Source organism: Silene latifolia, chromosome 8 (genome assembly GCF_048544455.1).
Source record: "Silene latifolia isolate original U9 population chromosome 8, ASM4854445v1, whole genome shotgun sequence".
Lineage (NCBI taxonomy): Eukaryota > Viridiplantae > Streptophyta > Magnoliopsida > Caryophyllales > Caryophyllaceae > Silene > Silene latifolia.
In genome coordinates, this window is record NC_133533.1 from 9457490 (window position 1) to 9480434 (window position 22945).

General features: G+C 39.5%; 2 protein-coding genes and 1 non-coding gene across 3 annotated transcripts; all 3 read left to right on the plus strand.

Moving 5' to 3' along the window:
• The first annotated feature begins 965 nt into the window (after positions 1-965).
• Positions 966-1072, plus strand: LOC141597824 (small nucleolar RNA R71). Its single transcript, XR_012523038.1, has one exon. It is a non-coding gene; the product is annotated as a small nucleolar RNA R71 (small nucleolar RNA).
• A 16677-nt stretch (positions 1073-17749) lies between these two features.
• LOC141594087 (U4/U6 small nuclear ribonucleoprotein PRP4-like protein) lies at positions 17750-19548 on the plus strand. The gene is given in 3 exon segments (XM_074414283.1): positions 17750-19056; positions 19392-19414; positions 19417-19548. Coding segments are annotated over 3 exon segments (1329 nt in total). The 5' UTR covers positions 17750-17831; the 3' UTR covers positions 19498-19548.
• A 934-nt stretch (positions 19549-20482) lies between these two features.
• On the plus strand, positions 20483-22301 carry LOC141594088 (putative cinnamyl alcohol dehydrogenase 1). Its single transcript, XM_074414284.1, has 6 exons — positions 20483-20579; positions 20652-20765; positions 20845-21075; positions 21215-21500; positions 21601-21751; positions 21964-22301. Exons 1-6 carry the CDS (start codon positions 20491-20493, stop codon positions 22158-22160), a joined length of 1068 nt encoding a protein of 355 aa, XP_074270385.1. The 5' UTR covers positions 20483-20490; the 3' UTR covers positions 22161-22301.
• Positions 22302-22945: the final 644 nt, after the last annotated feature.

Here is a 22945-nt window from a genome sequence, read left to right on the forward strand (position 1 = left end):
GTTCTTGATGAGGTTGGTTGGCTATGGGTAAAGGGAACCCATAGTCATATCTAGCATTGGGACCTTGGTTGTTGTTTTGCCCCACTTGAAAGTTACCTCTCGGACCATAGTTGTTGAAGTTTGATCCTTGACCTTGTTCTTGAGACCCTTGAACATACCCTTGCCCAAATCCTTGATTTGCTTGATTTACTTGATTCCCTTGGTAAAACCCTTGGTTGCTTTGGTTTCCACCAAACTCTTGGTGCCCTTGTTGTTGGTTGCCATAGTTTTGGGGTGGATTGTTGCTTGACCATTGGTTTTGATTTCCAAAATTATTTCTTGGGTTTTGGAGAATTCCTCTTGGTTGAGCAAAACCGGGTGGATTGGTTTGGGTTTGTGGTTGGAGATGTTGGGGGTTTTGAACATTGGTGCTTTTGTAACTAAAGTTGGGGTGGTTCCTTAACCCGGGGTGGTAGAAATTGGTATTTGGATTGTAGGTGTTTGGGTTGTTGTAAGGAGGCCTTGGTGGTCTAGGATTGTTGTTGTAACTTTGAAAAGCGTTCACCTCTTGAGCATTCTCTTCATAGGCACCACTGTAATTGTTGCCACACAAGTCATATGTATGACCACTTCCTCCACAAAGTTCACAACTCGCGACTTGAGCAACTTCTTCCATGGGCGGCCCATATGAGGTCGCGGCTTGGTTCACTTGATTCTTTGAAAACTTCTCAAATTGCTTTGTGAGCAAGTCGAGCTTGGCATTTGTCTCGGAGTTGGAGGCATTTTCCTTAGGAAATTTCCCGTTCCTTCGTAGCATGTTCCCTCTAGAACCATAGTTTGCCTCCGAGTCTACCATTTTTTTTATCAATGCCGTGCCCTCTTCATCATTCAAGTGGTCAAAACCTCCCCCCGCGGAGGCATTTACCATCTCCTTAGTTCTTGGTAGTAGAGTTTGGAAAAATGTTTGAGTAATGTACCATTCCGGTATTCCATGGTGGGGGCAACTTGCTATCAAGTCTTGGTAACGGTCCCAAGCCTCACCTAAGGACTCCCCATCCTCTTGTTGGAACGTATGGATCTCGTTGCGGAGCATCGCGGTCTTTGAGGAAGGGTAGTACTTGGCCATAAATGCTTGGGCTAAGTCATCCCAAGTAGTGAAAGTATCCGGTGGGTGAATGTTCAACCACCGGTCCGCTTTGCCCGTCAACGAAAACGGAAACAACATCATTCTCAAGGTGTCTTCGGACACCCCATTCTTCTTCATCATCGAAACTTTCCTCTTAAACTTCCGGAGATGAGCATGGGCATCCTCCTCAATATGACCTCCAAACAAGTCCTTCTCAACTAACCCGGCTTGGGCGGGATGCATTTCAAAGTTGTTTGGGGCCAAGGTGCCAAAATTGATGGGATTACATGAATCATTATGGTTAGGCCGGTTGTGATCTCTAAGAGCCATTTGTGGTGGGTGGTTTGGTTCTTGATGTGGTGGTGTTTGAGGTGGACTATTGTAATTAAGGAAGTTATGAAAGGGGTTCTCTACTAAAGTCTCAATTGTGGTATTTGGTTGAATCGTAGTTGTTGTATCAAAATTTTGTGGGATGTGTGAGTTTGGTTGACCAATGTTTGCTTGGGTGGAATTATTCCTTACTCTTTCAAGAGTCCTAGTCCTCAAGGTCCTAAAAAGCCTCTCGGGGTCGGAGTTGAATAGAAGAGCTTGGTGATTCCTTCTAGGCATACACTTAACGAATCGTAAGTCTCCTAGTGTTTTTACACACTAGGGAAAGGCAAAAATCACACACACTCTACAAACAACAATCAACTACTAAAGCAAACTAACAATAGAGACAAGATTAAAGCAAAGACTCTAAATAAAACTAAGCATAACCTAACGCCATCCCTGGCAACGGCGCCATTTGATAGTAGGAAATTTGTCGTCTACTTCCTATACCAAAACTATTTTTAAAACCCGAAAAAACGTAGTATTTAGTCGGGGTCGAACTCAAGGACGGCGGGGGTTGCTACAAAGCTCGATTAAGAGTCAAGTTTAATCAAAATTAAAAGAAAGGGTTTTGGTTATAATCACTAAAGCAAAAGACAAACAAGTTTATGATAATGAATACGGTTAATTAAAAGCTAGGGCCTTCGGGGTCATCAATATGGTTTAGGGGCAAACATGAAGATCAAAAAGGGTCAATGGTGAGAGATTAACCTAAGATGAAGAACCAATGTCTTGGCTATCTTAAAGGTGGCTACTAATTTTCATTAAGCATCACACCCCTCCTAGACAAACATCAAGACCCCCAAAAACTTTCATTCCAAGGGAGAATTAAGCAATAATGCAAGAAAGGCAAAAGCTTTCACTTGAGCAAATCAACAAACACCTTGAATGCAATGAATAGGAAAGTTAAACAATTTCACCAAAGACCAAAATATTCAAAGAATCATGCCCATAAATTCCATAAAGAATCACCCTAAACCCTAGAAGGGATCTACTCACTCATGTTAAGGGAAATTATGCTAAATAGAGAAGGGAAGCAAACAACACAAGGAGGAGACATGATGAATGCTATAGCAATATCAAAAGACAAGGAAAATGTAAACAAATGATAAACAAGTAAAAGAAAGGAGAGGAATTATACCAACAAAAGGAAAGATGAATGCTTGATTGATTAATAAGAAGGAAAACCCTTCAAAATCCCCAATACAAACTTCAAAGAACAAGAGTAAGCTATTGATTCTAACTAACAATTACTAGTTTTACTAAATATTAAGGAAAGATTAAGGAAAGATTAGTGCTTGATTAAGAAAGGATTACAATTAATAAGGAAAGTTCTCAGATCTAGGGTTATGTGCAAAAGGGTTTAAGGAGGGGGTATTTATAGGCTATCATTGGATTAAGGGAGGAAAGAGTGGAAAAGCCCATTTGCGTGTAAAGTGCTCCTCTACCGGCGGGCGGCTGCCGGCCTCCTCTCTGCAGCAGCGTTCTTTCAAAAAGCGAGAGAAATGAAGGTTGCGTAATCCCCTGCCCGGTGGGTGGCCTTACCGGCCTTGCCGGCAGAGGATTTCCTCTTCTTGAGATTTTCTTCCAATTCTTCATATCGGTACCCTCTGTAGGTTGGTTGACCGGCGCCGGCTACACCAGGCCGGTAGCGCGTTGCTTGAACTTTGGCCAAAAACTTCTTCAAAAATTTGACTAAGTATGGGATTGTGTTCCCCGCCGGTGGGCAGTTTGCCGGCCGCCGCAGAGAACACTCTCTTGGCTGGTTTCCTCCATTTTCTCCATATAGCCATATCCTCTACCGGTGGGCCGGCTGCCGGCCTACCGGCAGGGGATTTATTCTTCAAAATCCTTCATCTCCCTTTTCTTCATGTAAAGGCATTAGAATGCCTTTTCTTGCCCCAATTCCTTCATACTCGACTCGGTTCCTACAAAAGGGCACACAAAATGACAAGTACGGGGATCGGGCACAAATGCAAGGAAAGGCACACGAAACCGACTCGTTATGAGCCGGAATGCGTCAAAGAAAGAGGGAAATAAGGTGTAAATAATTCACATATCAGTCGCTGCCATATTAGTGAGGATGGAATTGTGGAACTGAAGTTTCAGTGACAGTTAAGTTAAGTGCATAGACAGTAGAGTCATAAGCAAGACTGGTTGGTCTTTGCTTAAGTTCCATGTAGTTATGAATTTCGATTGTGTCCTTGAACTTAAGCAAAGTCATAAACAAAAAGTAACTTAACTTATTAATGAAACGCATTCGCAAAACAGCAACAATTTTCATCACTACCACCCCTTAAGCAGCTAATTTAATCAATCAATTGCATAGACACAAGATTCTCAAATGCAGCGGCATTTATTAATGAAAGTACACAAATTACTGGCGACTTGTACTAGTAATCAAACATAAAGCTGCATATCTTATCCGACTTGTACAAAAACCAGAACCATTAACAAACTGGCGGAGATATTAACGGACAATTTGTGAATAGAAGCCTTGGAACTGAAAAAAACATTCAGCAGGTCTGAACTATTAAGGACCATAGTCAAGCCGTACCCACTACTAATGCAACATATTAAACAGTTGACTTTGTATACATCCTGTTATTTGGCTTCTGTTACCAATGATGACGATGATTCATTTTCGAGCACATTGCATTAAACCCTGTGTTCATACGATGGACCCACCTGGCCATTGGATGCCATAATGCAAGGAGAAGAAAATTCCTCTCAATCTATCCAAGTAAGATTTGATATGTATTCATAAAATGACACTATAATACTAGTGAGTGAACTATAACCAAACTTCCTCAAATTTTGCACTTGCATAGACTCTGAGGACACAGTGCAGGGATCTATTAATATGATCTAGTTTTGATAATAGCATTTTAGCTTCTCTTAGAGGTACAGTCACCGCCTCGCCTAGGGACGTCTCACCCGATAGTATTACTAATAAAATATCTGATCTTGAACCCGGCTACTAATAAGTAGTTCTAAGATTTAAGAGACACACTTCAACATTAAATCTCTCTTAAAAAAAATACATAAAAACTATGAACTGTTGCTCTTATTAGGGTAATTTTCAACACAAAAATATTTTTACAAGTTTCATTTTTTTTTGTACTATTTTGTCAAATTGAAAGTCAGACCGTCACTTGACTCAATTCCTACAACAAAACCGTCACTATATAGTACAACAGAGGAAGTATTAGATAATCCGTATGTTTATGGAACTGGCAAAAGGTTAATTCAGTGAGTTATTTTTCTATATACCATCCTAATCCGAAACGGATGAAAAGTGAACCTTTCGATTCATTGGAAAAGGAAACAAAACATTGTCATCAGTATCATTATTGCGAAAAAATTTCACAGAACAAAACAATAATCAAGCGGGGATATTAAAACGAGCATCAATCCCAAAATACACGTAACTAGTTTCACACAGCAACAACAACAACTAGTCAGCAACAACAAGCGAATGATTTCTAAGAACGCAAATTATTGTTTTCATCAGCAGTAGCATAAGACGGTGCTAATTGTAGCATAAGACGGTATTACTCCGTAACAATTAACAGAAGTACCAGAGCCCTAAATCGCTATATTGAATTCTAACAATCGCAAATAACTTCAGATTGCTTTCACATATCATACAAGTAACCAAATAGTTGTCACATATAATTGACTACAGCATATGTAATTGCAAAATAATTGGAGAAACAATAAAAAAAAATTGGATGCAGGCATACCGATTAATAGATCATACGGGTCAAAGCAAGAAAATCGATTGAGGGGTTCGCAAAAAGTGCGTGACGACGGGTAGATAAGAATTGTGGTGGCCGGAAAAAGAGGAGGCGACGACGATGGGTGCGTGGGTTTTTGTGGGAAGCAAAGGGGTAAGGGTTTTTGCGTGGGGGAAGGGTTTTTCGTGGGAATTATGCGGGTAACTGAAAGGTCGGTCTGAGTATTACGTGTTTGACGCGTGAAGGACTTGTTTTAATGACATCGGTTACAACCGATGTATTTGAAAGTCCTTTAAAATAATTGTCAACGGTTATGACCTCGGTTTTAAGAAAACTGATGTAATGTCGATATATTAACATCGGTTTTCATATAAACCGATGTTAATATAATATAAATAACATCGTTTTGATTTTTAAACCAATGTTAATAACTCCAATATTAAAGATTACATCGTTTTTATTAAGAAATGATGTAACTAAGGCGATGTCAATAGGACTTTTTGTACTAGTGATGGTTCATTAATCTCCCAAATGGAGGTATCAAGAATTTTTGCAGAATTAATCAATGCTTTCAATCAACAATTCGCAAGCAGCAGAGATATGGCCAAGAGACCCAGTAACCTATTCAGGGTAAAGCAACTTCCTGAAGAATCTCTCAAAGAATTCCTGGCAAGGTTTGTCAAAGAGAAGGTGGCCATTCCCAGGTGTGATGAAGAGACAGCGGTAGAAGCCTTCAGGCAAGGAGTCCTGCTTGATAGTGACATCTATGCAGACTTAACCAAGAAAGCATGCCCAACCTTTGCCACTGTTCAATCCATCGCCTTAGAGCATGTCAGATTGGAAGAAGATCTCAATTTCAGGACGAACTCATCCGGAGGAAAGCAAGGCTATGGACACACTAACAGGAAAAGCTCCTACCAGAAAGGAGGCAACCCCAGATCAGCACCCTATTCCAGGCCTGAACGATCTGAAGTCAACATGGCACAAGAACACAAAGGTAACCTCTCTAGCCTTCCAACTATTCCTAAATATAACTTCTCTATTAATACTGCAGGATTAATCAAACGCCTGGAAAGCCTGGGAGATACAGTCAGATGGCCCAAGAAATCCGACAACCCTAAGAAAGACCCAACAAGATGGTGTGACTTCCATCAGGACATCGGGCACACCACAGAAGAATGCATCCAACTCAGGAAACAGGTGGCATATCTCCTAAAGAGAGGCTTTTTGAAGGACTTAATCCAGCAGCCAAAGAACAAAGATGAAGGACAAAACAAGAGAGATTCAGGGAACGGCAGAGATCCTTCTCCTCCCCCCATCTATGAAGTTAAGTTCATAAATGGAGGATCGGAAATCTGTGGTCTGACCAGCTCAGCTGCCAAAAGAATATCCAGGGAATCCAGACTTCAGCCCCCTTCAAGGTCCAAGTCATTGCCTGCTATTACTTTTGATGACTCGGACCTGCAGGGAATATCGGATCTACACCATGACAGCTTGGTAATCACCATGCAAATTGGCACAGCTAAGGTATCAAGAATCCTGATAGACGGAGGCAGTTCAATCAATCTGGTGATGCTTGACGTCCTCAAAGCTATGAAGATAGATGAAGGAAAGATCATCAAGAAATCCAGCGTCCTGGTTGGATTCAGCGTAGAAACAAAGAACACCCTACGAGAAATCAGCCTGCCAACCTATGTGGAAGGCGTGGCTTCATATGAAAGATTTGGAGTAATGGATTGCCTATCCTCATATAATGTAATCCTGGGCAGACCATGGATCCACAATGTCAAAGCAATCCCATCAACATACCATCAATGTGTGAAAATACCAACCGAATGGGGGATAACCACCATCAGGGGAGAACAGAGGACGGCTCAGGAATGTTACACTAAGGCTTTGAAACCCTCAAAGTCAGGTAAGTCCCTTGCATAGCAATTAAAGTCACCTGTCAGGGAAGAGTATATTGCACAATCACAGATGGAAACAGGAGAGGTCATGTTGGACCCAGAATTCCCTGACAGGAAAGTACTTGTAGGGTCAGATGCACCAGACTCGGTCAGACCCAATCTGGTCAGCTTTCTCAAAACTAAAATGTCTTGTTTTTCTTGGTCACATTTTGATATGACTGGTATAGATGCTGATATTATAACTCATAAGTTGAATATTGACAAATCCTTTAAGCCTGTACAGCAAAAGAGAAGAAAATTTGCTGCAAAAAGGCATGAAATCATCAACCAAGAAGTCGACAAGCTACTGGACATGGGAATGATTAGGGAAGTAATGTGCCCTGACTGGCTTGCAAACGTAGTAGTCATCCAAAAGAAAAATGGCAAATGGAGAGTCTGTGTAGACTACACCGACCTAAACAAAGCCTGCCCAAAAGATCCATTTCCCCTGCCACACATCGATGCAATGGTGGATGCCACTGCAGGCCACGAAATGTTAACATTCATGGATGCCTCCAGCGGATTCAATCAAATAAAGATGCACCCCGCAGATCGGAAAGCACAGCTTTCATTACTGAAAGAGGTATATATTGTTATACTGCTATGCCCTTTGGATTAAAGAATGCAGGTGCAACCTATCAAAGGCTAGTCAACATGAGGTTCAAAGACCAAATAGGATATACCATGGAAGTCTACATAGATGACATGGTAGTCAAGTCAAAAAAGGCAGAAGACCACGTCAAAGACTTGGAAGTAGCCTTTCAAATACTGGAGAAATTCAATATGAAGCTCAACCCACAAAAATGCCATTTTGGAGTCTCAGTAGGCAAATTCTTGGGCTATATGGTGACAAAAAGAGGAATAGAAGCCATCCCTGAACAGATCAAAGCTATCCTGGAGGTAGAACCACCAAAGACGGTCAAAGACATACAAAAGTTGACTGGAAGAATAGCAGCCCTGAACAGGTTCACACTACTACAGATACAGGCTATAACAACGGTCAAAAACCGTTGTTATATAAAAAAGCGGACGTTGTTAAAGCGTCCGTTGTAGAAGGTTTTAACAACGGTTAGTTTTCTTAAGGAAACCGTTGTTAAAACTATTAACAACGGTTTTATGTATAAAAACCCGTTGTGGAAAGTGTGACTCAATTTTGGGGGGAAAGTTATAACAACGGGTTTTAATATACAAAACCGTTGTTATAACTAAATTAAAGACAACGGGTTGTTTTAAAATAACCGTTGTTGTTTGTTCTTAAAAAATAAAAAAATAAATAAATTAAATATTACTAGATGCATGCATAATTACGGCCTGTTAGAATTCCGATGCATGCATTATTACCGACATCCTTTGTACATATGAACGGATAATATGGAATGAGAAGGGTTAGTAATAAGATTTGAAGCAGCATTATTGAGAGATATGATGATGATTATGGCACAACTTCCTAACATATATATTAATTAAAAAGCAACTCAACCCACACATTGCTTAGTATAAATACATTGCATATCTCAACTAACATTTCCATTATCTCAATATATTCATCTCCAAACCCTAACTGCTAAAACAAACTCTACTTAATCTTTCAAAACAAACTCAAAAAACTCCAACAAAATGAATGATTTCATCCTTAAGACTCTTACCATGATCGAGAACAACAACAACTTCATCCGCCGGTTCCTCCATATTGAGAAAAGTTTCAGGAGCTACCTTGCGGATGCTCGATCCGCACTGAAGCACGCCAAAGAAGATGGCTTGACGGAGCGAGCGATTGCGGCTATATGACGATATAGCAACTGCTGAACGAAACCTCCAAATAGCCAAGGAGGAGAGGACGGATACGATAGAGCAGAATAAGATCCTCTATGAAAATATAAGAATTGCATTTTTACATATGTAATTTTTTTTTTAATTTATGTATTTATAAATATATATATATATTAATTATGTTTATCTTACTTCTTCATCTTGCTTCTTCATTGTTTTACTAACTAATTATGCGAACAATACTTAAACAAATAACATAATGGTCGATACAAACATATACATGCAAAAGAAATAAATAGAAAAAGAAAATAATGACGATGAAACTAACAGTGACGGCGAGATTTACCTGATAAATACAGAACGTAATAGACGATGAAATCACAGTGACGGCGAGAAGATAAAGCGACGATGAGAAAGAGAGAAAGAGAGAAAGAGAGAAAGAGAGAAAGAGAGTGTGTATGTGTTTTGTGTTTGTTTGTCTGCTGTGTTTGTGTTTGTGTATTAATAAGGGTTGTGTTTTGTGGCTGCAGCAGATTTCTGTTTGTGTGGTTTATAGTATGGAAGGTATTGACAACGGTTATTAAACAACAACCGTTGTCAAATATGTTTTAACAACGGTTGTAAAAAACACCCGTTGTTAAATAAGTTTTAACAACGGGTTTCAAAAATAACCGTTGTTATTACTTTTCACTAACTTTGCGCCAATTTTGCGCCAAATTATTAACAACGGTTGTGCATGTGTGACCCGTTGTTAAAACTAATAACAACGGTTTTTATAACCATACCCGTTGTAATTTATTTTAGTAAAATTCGCGCCATACATTCTACAACGTCTATTGTGATTTTCGTGAATAATCGTTGTTAAAGGGGCGTTGTAGTTGCCTGGATTTGTAGTAGTGTCATTTCAAGATCGTCAGAGAGGTGCAAATCATTCTATAATCTGCTAAGGAAGAACAAGGACTTTCAATGGACCCCTGATCATGAGGCTGCCTTTGAAGACCTGAAAACATATCTATCCTCTCCTCCCTTGCTGGCAAAACCAGTCAAAGATGAACCCCCGACAAAGTATACATCGATCCACGAAAATCTTGTCGGTCGGTCTTGGTCAAAGAAGCAGACGGACAACAACACCGTCTATTACGTAAGTAAAAGTCTTGGATGCGAGAGATCGGTATGGCCTGCTTGAAAAATATGTTTTAGCTTTAATTATGAGTTGCACAAAATTAAGACCATACTTTGAAAGCCACCCTATAATAGTCAGAACCAATCTTCCTATCAAGTCTGTACTTAGGAAGCCAGAATTGTCCGGACGAATGTGCAAATGGTCAGTCCAACTGAGCACATACAACATAACATTTGAGCCAAGGACAACAATTAAATTACAAGCACTAGCAGACTTTGTGGCTGATTTTAGTCCAACCCTAGAACCCGACCTAATAAAAGAAGTAAATAAACTGACCAGCGACCAAACGGACCTAGAATGGACCCTATTTGTCGATGGTGCAGCCAACATGAGGGGCACAGGCCTGGGGGTAGTACTAAAATCGCCACAGGGGGATAAGATAGTACAGGCTATAAGCTGTGCATTTGAGGCTACCAACAATGAGGCAGAATATGAAGCCCTAATAGCTGGATTAAAGGTATGTATTGACCTTGGTGTGCAAAACCTAAAGGTACGTACTGATTTCCTTCTTATTTCCAACCAAGTAAACGGAATATATACTGCAAAAGACTCAAAAATGATACTTTATTTGGAAATTGTTCAAATTTTAAAATTAAAATTCCGCAATTTTAATATTGACCAAATTCCCAGGGACTTGAATACCCAGGCCGACGCCTTAGCCGGCCTAGGATCCAACTTCAGTCCCCTTGACTTCGACAAAATACCCATCGTACATTTATTAGAACCTGCAATAAATAAACAAGATGAAAGTTTCCCAATTTATGTTGCCATTTCTTGGACAAAACCTTACTATGACTGGCTACAACAGGGAATCCTCCCCCTAAATAAGCAAGATGCCAGAGCACTAAAAATAAAAGCTGCTTCATATACCATTATTAACAACGTGCTTTTTAAGAAATCGCAGGCTGGGCCATACCTTAGATGCCTAGAGCCACAAGAAGCTGAGCAGATATTATCGAAATCCATGAAGGATCGTGGAAATCATAAAGGTGGAAGAAGTCCGCAAGCAAAGTACTCGAACAAGGTTATTATTGGCCCACCTTGAGGGCCGATTGCCTGGAATTTAGCTCTAAATGTAAAGCTTGTCAGATTCACGGACCATATATCCATCAGCCATCTGAGGAACTACATTCCATATCCGCACCCTGGCCATTTTGAAGTGGGGCATGAATATAGTAGGGAAACTACCTCAAGCACCCGGACAAAAAGTTTTCATGCTAGCAATAACTGATTACTTCTCCAAGTGGATAGAAGTTGATTCATACAGGCAAGTCAAGGAAAAGGATGTCATAGCATTCATCAAACACAACATCATATGTAGATATGACATCCTCTCTGAAATAGTATGCGACAATGGCACGCAATTCGTGGGAAAAAGAACAGCAGCCTTCTGTGCTCAATGGAACATCAATCTGGTAACCTCCACACCAGGATATCCAAAAGCTAACGGTCAGGCAGAATCCAGTAACAAAGTAGTAATCAGCTGCATAAAGAAGAAGCTAGAAAGAAGGAAATGCAGATGGGCTAAAGAGCTCCCCCTGGTCCTCTGGGCTGACAGAACCACGCCTAAAACATCCACAGGCCAAACCCCCTACTCCTTGGTCTATGGATGTGAAGCGATAATCCCACTGAGGTAGACATTCCATCAGCCAGATGCGGCTGAACACAATAACAAGCAATATACCTCTAATGGAGGACAACCTGGACTTAACGGAAGAGCTAAGAGATGCAACAAGATTAGATTGGGCAAAGATATCGGCAAAGAGTTGCGAAAAGCTACAACAAGATGTCAAAGCCAGGGTATTCGGGGTAGGAGATCTGGTCCTCGGGAAAGTCTTCCAAAACACAAAAGAAAAGAATCTTTGGCAAATTGGCCCCAACACGGGAAAGTCCCTACCGATTGACTCAATAGTCGGCCAGGGAGCTTATAGGTTACAAACCCTGGACGGCGAAATGATCCCAAGAGCTTGGAATATTGCACACTTAAAACTATTTCACATATAAAATATATCTCCCAGTCCAGGTATAATTTTCACCTTGACATTTCTTGCCTGGCTTGATATGAAACTACATGTATGATACTTGCCATTATATGAATAAATGCCTTATATAATTTCTCCCATGATGTGCCCAAGTACTTGTCAATATTCTCATATTTCTTTTTACCAAGTAGAATCTTCAATACTTGTTTTATATACTGCACTTTACTTAAAACAAATCTTAAAGATTGGGGGCCACCCCCACCAATATCCAACTGATACCCAACTTTCAGTTGCAAAAACAAGCCTTAAAATATTGAACTCAACTTAACATACAAACCTGGAAAATCTATTCCTGGATTGTATAACATAGATGGGTCATAAGCCCTCCAGAAAGGCAGGGGACATAAGCCCTCCAGACAGGCAACAACTTCACCCATAACACAATAAACTGGCCAGATCCAGCACAAGAAACTGGCCCGATCCAGTCGAATAACTGACCAGATCCAGTAAGACATCCAATACTACAAAAGTACCTTATCAAAACACAAAAAGGAACCAACAAAGACCAAAAATTTATTCATCAAAAATAGCCAGCCTTGCCACATACCTAATAATTATCCATTCCAGGGACATCTCCCCTGGATGGGCCAAAAAAAAAATGAAAAAAAAAAATGAAAAAAAAAAAAAAAATTACCTAAAATATCAATTCCAGGAACATCCCCTCTGGATGGGCCAAAACAAAGAAGAAAAACATAAACCTAAGAAGGTTTTGAGCCAGTAACCGACTCACAACCATCCACCATTTTCTGATCATCAGATTTTTCCTTGGAAGGAGGAGAATCCACTTCTTCTTCTTGACCCATGTTGGCCAAATCAGGATACTGAGTGTCCAATGCTGTCTCATCCCGGTCCGGATCCCAATTAGCCCGGTCAGATTCCGGATCCCTCATGGCATCAACCCGGCCTTTTCCAAAGAAGTACCGAGCGGCAATCAGCAAGCCGCGCCTCCACTAATTCCTTTTCAAAGACCAAGCTCTTCATTCTTCCTCGGTGATCCGCATTGCTCGCTTCTCGGCCAGCCAGCTCTCCTCGATGACCTCCAACTCTTTCCTGACGACCTTCTCAACATTTTTTGCAGCCACCTCACAAACTATAGCAGCCCTGGATGCCTCTCTAGTTGTCGCCAGCTGAGATTGAAGTACTACTTCATTACCCCTGAATGTGTGCAGCTCACGGTTAACCTTATCCAGTTTTTCTTCCAGAGTAGAAACCCTGGCCTGGGCATCCCTGAGCTGACAAGCAGTAGCCAACCCGACATCCAATCCCTACAAGAAACGAAATTAATCAGCCCAATACAAAGCAACACAAAGAGCACATAAACAATTAAAACATCCTTTTACAACTAACCTCCTTAGCTTGAGAAGCAAGTTCAGCAGCCTTTGTCACAAGAGAAGTCAGGATAGAAACCACTTTAGTAGAAGACTCAAGGGTATTAGCAGACAAAATTTGGCCGCCCATTTTTCAGAAAATACATTTATCTGTTCCCGGGCAGCATCCATGTCGTCAATCCTGGCAGACACTTGTCTAATACTCCTGATTGGTTGAGCCTGAATAGGCTCTTTCTCTCCCCCTTCCTCTTCAAGAATAACATCTTCCCTTCTCCTTTTAGAAGCCTGAACGACCTCTGGTGATACTAGTCTGGGCGGTTCTTGGGGAGGCTGGACATCAGAAACCAAAATATCAAGCGTCTTGTCACTCCCACTAGCCTCCTGGCTCTTGGACTGTTCAGCAATCCTGACCACCCCAGTCTTTAAATCTTTTGCAGAAAAGCTGGCCAACCTGGCAGAAGACCTGAATACTGAATATATAACGAGTATACATAAATATCAGATGAGAAGCGATAAGAAGACAGCAATTAACATAAAGACATATAGAAAACATACGGAAAGAGAAGCGGTGGAGCTAGGCTTGCCTTTGGGTACTCTAACCCCACTCAGCTTGGTCTTCATATACCGGGGCAATAAATCCCTGCCCAGACTGGCAGGCCAGGTCCTCTCTTACTCAGGAATAGAAAGGAAAGCGTCTATCCTTGCAACAACCTCCTCGTCAAGAGGATCATGGTTCCAGTCAGGAGCTACAAACATTACAAAAACAAAAATATGCAGGTAAGATTTATATACCCTACTTTCATTCAATATAAATTGCAAATTGAGAGTACAGGAAACGTACCACTCTCCAAAGGAGGATATCTCAAATAGTCAAAGCCTGAGCCCAGACTCTCAGTCCGGATAAACAGGAAAGTCTTCGCCCAACTTTTATCGTCTCCAGAGTCCAGGTTAGTAATTAATGGAGACATCTTTGACTTAATTCTCAAATTAAAACGACCGTCAACAGGATTTTTCATATGATATATTGCCTTGATATCATTAATAGTAATTACAAGGTTGTGTTTAGCACATAAATTTTCAATGGAATGAACACGTTTCCAAACCATTGGCATAATCTGAAAAGGTGATACTTCCATAGCACGAATGATGTCAATCATTAAGGGAGTAAAAGGTAACTTACAGTCTGCTTTGAACGCCCATTCAAAAATACAGAACCAACCAGGTGACACCCGATTAGCTCGATGGACAAGACTCGTGAATCCATACCTCAGTCGACTCAGGAATTATTTTCTTCTCCCTTAAAACCTTGTCATAGTTTGTTTTCAATAAGTTCTCTTCAGGGAAGTAAGGATCCAGAGATTGAAGGGCAGAAAAAATAGAATCCTGGTATTTAAAAGCTATGGCACGAGCAGGAGGATCAATTTCAGTCACCTCCTCCTCTTGGACGTCTTTGGGTTCAGGTTCAGCAGCAGCCTTCTGGGGTGCAGGACGCTTTTTGGCTCCCATATCCTTTATTATTTAATTTATCGTGATGAATTTTACTTATTGAAAAATTATAAGTTAGCAGAGTAAGACTCCTGGGAAATAGGGGAGAATTTTAGAGAAAGTTGAGCAAGGAAAGTGGAAGAAATTTTGTGAAGAACAAACTCATCGCAAATGCCATATTTATAGGAGAGAAATAACGGTGTAAAAACCCTAGAAAACACAAAATTGTCAGCGTGACATCACACAAATTAGCCGTTGCAAGTGTTTAACGGTAACTAGGAGTCTAAGAGTCATTGAGTAAATATAATTCTTTTTATTGTTTAACCCGGTAAAGTTGACATCTCACCCCTGGCCTGATCCAGCACGGGCAAAATGTCAAGGGGCAATTGTTAGGCCCAGTTTAGCCTGGTCTGATTCTAACTTAGCCTGACCCTTCTAGGCTGATTAAGACCTCCAGGGGCCGGACGAATCTGACTACTATTTGACAGATGAAGAGTATTATAGGATAAGCAGGCTATTAGATCCTGGAAGAAGAGCCTGATAGTAAGTACGGAATAGCCTGGTGGGGCATTCAAACAAGCTGGATTAAGAAGATAAACAAAAAGTGCAGTTGTATGAGTCAATAACCGTGTCCTATTCTCAAGGAAGACCAAGTCCAACCATGAAACTATATCATCTATGAATCAGGACGGAAAGAAGAGGAAAAGCTGAAGATTGGTTGAGAGAGGAACGGGTCAAGCGAATTAATAGGGAGCGTGCCCTATTAATCCGGCAACATCTCCTACAATTGGGAAAAACATTGAGGATGAATATAACGGTAGCATTTGTAGAACTATAAATAGCAAGATCAAACAATTGTAAAGACATTCATTATTAGTCGATTATTTACACTTGATCTCTCATTTTTATTCCTGAATATTCAGCTACACACACAAGATTGTACTCAGCTTATCAAAATAATAGAAACGTTATTCCTTATACTTAATTCTTCCCTTGTTATTCACTCATAATATTCCAAACTTATAGAACTAGATACCCAAATTACTCTTTGATCAAGCCGGATCCGTTCAGGGGAAATCCTGCTAAAACAGGTAGGTATTAGGAAAGAATAATAGATATGATATATTAGATAAGAATATACCATATTAGTTATATTATATATTATTGTATTGCATAATAAGATGGTGCGAAATATATTATGCAAGATAATAATATAATATAACTTATTCCGTAAGATATATGGTATATTCTAGAGCTGATCATCTCCGGGCTGGCCCGTCCAGCCCGGCCCGTCCGGCCTGCTACTTAAGTGGGCTTGGTCAAGGATTTTTTTTAAATTAATGGTTAACTAGTATAAATCCCGCGCACACGCGGTTTTTTAAATAGGAACATTAGAGAATTTAACAATTATTTAATTATATTTAACTTATTTTAACTCCATTTGAAATTTTAGTATAGACTATAGAATAAAACTTAATATTAATAATGTTTTGTATTAAGAGATAGAAAATAGAAGGTTCATCACGGTTACTCTATATAAAATTGCTGAAACTATTTTGTGTGTATATATGTTGTAATAAATATACTTATGTACATATTAAATCAAAAAAATTAAAAAATTAACCAAAATTTAAATGTTCATTTGTATAGAGTAGAAATAGATATTAAATTAATGTGTAAGAAAAATATATATTATTGGCAATTTTTTCGTTTTAGAAGTAAAAACAATACATGAATGCTCTTATCTTGTAGTAGGTTAGTAAAAACAATAGTATTGGCCCAGTTGTAAGTACATAAATGTTTAAATGGAAAGAATTATAAGGAATTATGCAGTTTGGCTCAATTGTAGATAAAATATAATAAAGCTCAAATATGGAATATTTCATTTAGGCGGGAAAATATTAGAGCTTTCTTATTCTTTTAGTTTAGTGGAGATGGACATGGAAAACTCGGCCCGCTAAATTAATGGGCGGGTACGGACTAAATAAAAATATTTGTGGACAGCCCGTTAGACCCGCTAATAGCTTATAATGTATTTTTATTTCCATAAAATGATTTACCAAACTAAATAATTAACCAAGGTCCATGTAACAATCCAACACCCGATTAAATTAAGAAAGAAAATAACAGTCAAATTGTTGTATCATCAATTTGGGCAATTTATTATGCCTCAAACTACCTAATGTCGGTATGAGGACGTAATATGTAGCACAAAGACGTAGTATATTGTTCGATTTTTGGTACGCTAATACATCTTTTTTGATACGTATCTTCTACGGAGTATATTTTAAAGCGCGGCGGCCCATGGACAAGCCCGCTAACTTATGTTGGACGGGTATGGACAACTTCAATAAGTATGTTATAGTGGACACGTACAAAAAAAAAATAGGCCCGCCGGACACTTTTAATTCAGGTTGGCCCGGCCCGTATCCGACCCAAGCCCGCAAACGATCAGCTCTAGTATATTATATTCCTATCTAATATACCATATCTCTCATTCCTTCATAATAGTAGAATTTAGATTTACACAAATTCTTGTTTGTGACGGCACATATCCGTCACTCTTGAGTGACGGATACCATTTTACCTCATAAAGTACCCATTTTTTCTCTCTATGCAACACTATTCATGTGGTCCCCTTTCTCCACTAACCCATTTTGTTACCATTTTAACTCACAAAATATCCGCCACAAATGGTAACCCGTCACAAGGGAGACCAATTGTTAGATTTATACCTTTAGTTTCCTAACTAGTTACCGTCAAGGTACACGAGTTTATCTTACACTATAAATATCGACCTTACGAGTTACGAGAAACATACCCTTCTATTTACAATTTTACAGTATATACTATTCCTCCAATGGCAAGCTACGATTTGTCGATGAATCGACGTGCGACTGCCCTAGCTGTACCGACCAACGACATTGCTGTTAGAACCCGACTCAGTCTCCTCGGTGAACCAATTACTCTTTTCGGCGAGAGACAAATGGAAAGACGAGACCGTCTTCGAACGCTTATAGCTAAGCTTGATGCTGACGGTCAATTGGAAACCCTAATCAATGCCCATGAACAAGAACTAGAAGAAACAACAACTATGGCGGCTACGGCTAAAGAGGCTGATGAATTTTATACTGTAGGCTCAAAACAATTGTTGGAGGCTCGTAAATTTATTGCCAAGTTTTCTATACGTAGAGCCTCAAACCGTCTTCAGCGTGCTAAGAGTATGAGGGATGATACTCTCCCGGCTCTCAATCGAGCAGCAACGTTTGTCCTTGACGCCAGTGAGATTGGCGGTGATCGTCCTCTCACTGGCTGCTCATTCTCAAAAGATGGAAATTTCATTGCAACTTGCTCGTTAAATGGAAATGGCGGAATTTGGAATATGCCTCAGTTAACCAAGACTTGTACTTTAAAGGGACACACTAATTATGCAACCGACATTGCATTCTCTCCTGTGACTGATATTGTTGCAACTGCTTCTGCTGATCAAACTGCGTGTTTGTGGGACGTTAAGGGTACTCTATTGACTACATTTACAGGTCATGCAGACCGGCTGACCCGTATTGCATTCCATCCATCGGGGGATTACTTAGCCACTGCAAGCTTTGACAACACTTGGCGTATGTGGGATATTAATACCGCTACTGAATTGCTTCTTCAAGAAGGACATAGTAGAGGTGTGTATGGAATATGCTTCCATCCAGACGGTTCACTTGCGGCTTCATGTGGGTTGGACTCTCGTGCTCTTGTTTGGGATCTTCGAACTGGAAAAAATGTCCTTGCTCTCGAAGAGCATGTCAAGCCTATTCTTGGTATTGATTTCTCCCCAAACGGATATCAGCTTGCTACTGGCGGTGAGGATAATACTTGCCGGATTTGGGATTTAAGGAAGAAAACATCTGTTTATATTATTCCCGCGCATTTAAATCTTATTTCAAAGGTCAAGTTTGAACCCCAACAAGGGTATTATTTGGTGACGGGTTCATATGATATGACGGCTAAGATATGGTTGTCTCGGGATTTCAAGCTTGTCAGAACACTCTTCGGCCATGAAGCCAAAGTTACATCCTTGGACATATCAGGAGGTATGAGATTCTTCTTATCGTATTCCCTCCTATTCACTATAATCTTCCAAGTTTAGGTATTGACCAGGAGTATCCCCTACCGACAGTTGGGGCAATCTGCTTCTGGTACTGAAGGCAATTTAATGGGTTGACCATCCCAAATTTGGCTTTTTAATTCGCAAGAGTCAGGAATCGAACCCCTGACTACTTGTTTAAAAGATGAAATCCTTACCACTCACACCAGCCAACTTTGGTTGAACTGGTTCATATGATAAACTTGTGAAAATATTGCTTTAAATTTATCATGGATATAACATTAGGAACCTTACATATGTCGTTTTCTCTTGGTGATGCAGATGGACAGCATATATCTACCGTGTCTTATACTCTTATGATAGGACAGTGAAGCTGTGGCGGTCGAGTAAAGTCTCGCCTGAAGAGAAGTCAATGGACATTGACTAGAAGCAAAGTAAGATCTTTGGCTAGCTCTACCCCTGTTTCATGTAAGCTTAGCTTCGACATAACCCGTGTATGACTGAAGTTATTAGAGGAACAAGAACTTGGCAGTAACATTGTGTTTTTGTGTTTGGCCCAGTAACGGAGTAATTATGGCAGTCGTAACCACCTTTTAACTCCAGCTTATCTGATTTTATGCTGTTACTGTTAGTACCTATTCTGGCACTCGTAACCACCTTTTAACCTTGTGTAACTAACATTGTGATGTTCGTAACTACTCTATATCATTCTGGTCACTAAATTAGCAGGAGACCTACCCTATGTATTTATGGTCATTTCTAGTCCGGGTTAGGGAAAAATTGAACTAATCTCAATCTTAATTTTTGTTTGCGACAAATAATAGGCGTACACTTGGCGCTTCGCACTTTTGACTAAAGATTCAGTTGATAAGTTTGGAATTTTCATATTATAGTCTGAATTCTGAAAGATATAATTTTATAAGTCCATTAATGAAACCATGAATCATCCAAGCAGTATTAACAAGACCAAATGATGCAGGAAATATGTCAGCACTTACATCTTACAAGGTGAATATTCAACATTTACTGTATTAATGAGCCAAGTCAACAATCCAATATAAATAGAGTTTCATACAATGATACAAACAAAAATATTTCACTGCAATATTTGTACCTTCATCTAGCAAAGTAAGGAAAAACAACAGAAAAAAAGCATTCAGGTTTGTTTATATTCTTTTTATGCAAAATCGTGTCGATTTTGTGATGTTAATTGCTTCATATGATTTCAGTTAGTATTACAATCATGGGTATGTTGAGTTTTCTCACTTTGTAATGTTGCATCGAGCAAAACCCATGTCTAGAGTCGTGTATGAACAATTTAAGGGTTTGTTGTTTGTACAAGACACGACGAGTTGTTTAAATTAGGGAGTTTATGATGATTTTTGTTCTGTTTTGATTCATCTGAACAGACTAGTTGAACATGAGTTCAGAAACTTCACCTGCAAATTGTCGCGGATGGGCAGCCAGAGATCCATCTGGTGTTCTTTCACCTATCGAGTTTCATAGAAGGTATATTTGTTAGCATAACTTTAGTAATTCACAGCATGACTTGCATCAAACTTATTTGCTAGCTGAATTCAGGGCTGTTGCAAATGATGATGTTTCGATTAAAATTACGCACTGTGGAGTCTGTTACGCTGATGTAATCTGGACGAGGAACGTACTTGGAGACTGCAAGTACCCTGTTGTTCCCGGGTATGTATGCCGTTTAAGAAGTCTTGCTGTTAGTCTTTGCATCTGTCATAAATACTTATAAATCTTGGTTGGTGTGAAGTCATGAGATTGTAGGAACAGTACAAGAGGTGGGGGCAAATGTGGAGCACTTGAAAGTCGGAGATGATGTCGCTGTGGGAACTTGTGTGAATTCATGCCGTGATTGTGAGTACTGCAATGAGGGGAACGAGATCTGTTGCGTGAATGGGTCGGTTCATACTTATAATGCAGTCGACAAAGATGGTACAATCACGAAAGGGGGTTACTCGTCTTCCATAGTTATTCATCAAAGGTCTGTATTTTTGTATCTCATAGTCATTTAGATGAAATTACTGCAATTATATTCAAAGGAAATGGAGGAGAACGCGGAAATAAAAATTATATTTATGTGAATGATGTTGGGAGTTAATCTTTGGGAACTGAATGCGCAGGTACTGTTTCAAGATCCCGAAAACACTTCCAAAACATTTAGCAGCACCCTTATTATGTGCTGGAATTACTGTTTATTCTCCGATGGTGCGCCATAACATGGACCAGCCTGGTAAAAGTCTTGGGGTGATTGGCCTTGGTGGCCTTGGACATATGGCTGTATTGTTCGGTAAAGCATTTGGGCTAAAAGTCACGGTGTTAAGCACAAGCATATCAAAGAAAGACGAAGCCCTGAATTTACTCGGTGCTGACAATTTTGTTCTTTCATCTGATGAACAACAAATGAAGGTAAATATTTTGTGTTCCTACAAGCAAAGTAAAGTGTCGAAATAACATTGCAATAAAATTCGATTGGTTTCACAAATAGTTGATTGATTGCTTACTGCAGGCTATAGCCAAGTCGTTGGATTTCATTATAGACACGGCCTCAGGAGATCACGCATTTGATCCATACATGTCGCTTTTGAAGACGTTTGGGTCTTACGTTCTTGTAGGCTTCCCTTCTGAAGTGAAATTCCGTACTGGCAGCCTTTTATTTGGTAAGTCTTATACTCTTAATACTTTTTTTTTTTTTTTTGGTGAAACCACAAAGGCGATTTTTTTTATACTGACGGAATTTGAACCCTAGTCATGAGCACCACCTCTCCGATTTCTGTTTGTGTTCAGTCACACTTTTTATAACATAGATTATCGTGTCCTTCACTCTTTTTATAGTATCTGAATTCTGGACTGACACTATGATCTCTTATAGGCTTGAATACAATCTCTGGCAGCAAAGGTGGTGGTTCCACAATTATTCGAGAAATGCTGGAGTTCTGCGCTACCAATAAACTATATCCCAAAGTCGAAATCATTCCTATACAATATGCTAATGAAGCAATTGAAAGGCTAATAAAGAAAGACGTTAAGTACCGGTTCGTCATTGACATCGAAAATTCTCTCAATTGATATCCTTACAGCAAAAATAAAACATGATACGTTCGTTACAAAACGCCATAAGTAGAATTTACATACCGTATTTGTATTTGTATCGTTGTTTGTATTAAGCTTAATAAGCACTCATACATTCTAAGTAACAAAGGCTTGTAATCTTTGTGAGAAATATTTTATTAATTTTAGGCGATTTTCGTATATTATTAGAGGGTTGGATCTTTATTATTGTTTTAGTATTAGTGTATTACAAATTTCCACCCTTTTCATATTACAAAATTTTCAGATTGCTTTGATTTTAACCTCCATGTGCTTATTCAAGTCTTATACTCACATTGCACATTTGATGACATAGATATATGATGAGGATAAACATCAGGATTTATATGTGTAGTTATTTTTAAAGGGCCTAAGGCCGAAGAGTCAAGCCTCTCAAGAGCTGTGGAATATTTATGGTCTTAGGTTCAGTGGTGTAACAAAAAATGTTTACGTGTGTTGTTAATTTTAATGTAATTGATGTCCATTCTTTTATTAAAGGGTTGTAAAGACATAAAATTTTCAAATAAGAAAAATTTAATAATAAAAAACATCAATTGAAACCTGTGGGATTTTAAGATTCCACGAGTATGTGGCTACGCCATTACGCCGCTGCTTAGGCTGCCATCTATTTAGACTTTGAGTCTATCAGATGGTTAATCTGGTATATTTGGTTTGCAAGCTATCACGTATATTTGTAGGTTTATCCAGTGAACCTAGCCGTCGTGAGTTTTCTCATCTGTCATTCTAAAGGGAAATGGATGAGG

What these genes read in the sequence shown, in the direction of transcription:
- LOC141594088 (XM_074414284.1), top strand. Translation starts at nt 20,491, where the DNA reads ATGAGTTCAGAAACTTCACCTGCAAATTGTCGCGGATGGGCAGCCAGA. An exon ending in AAGTACCCTGTTGTTCCCGG is followed by an intron (nt 20,766 to 20,844) that starts GTATGTATGCCG and finishes GTTGGTGTGAAG; the next exon opens with TCATGAGATTGTAGGAACAG. An exon ending in TACTGGCAGCCTTTTATTTG is followed by an intron (nt 21,752 to 21,963) that starts GTAAGTCTTATA and finishes GATCTCTTATAG; the next exon opens with GCTTGAATACAATCTCTGGC.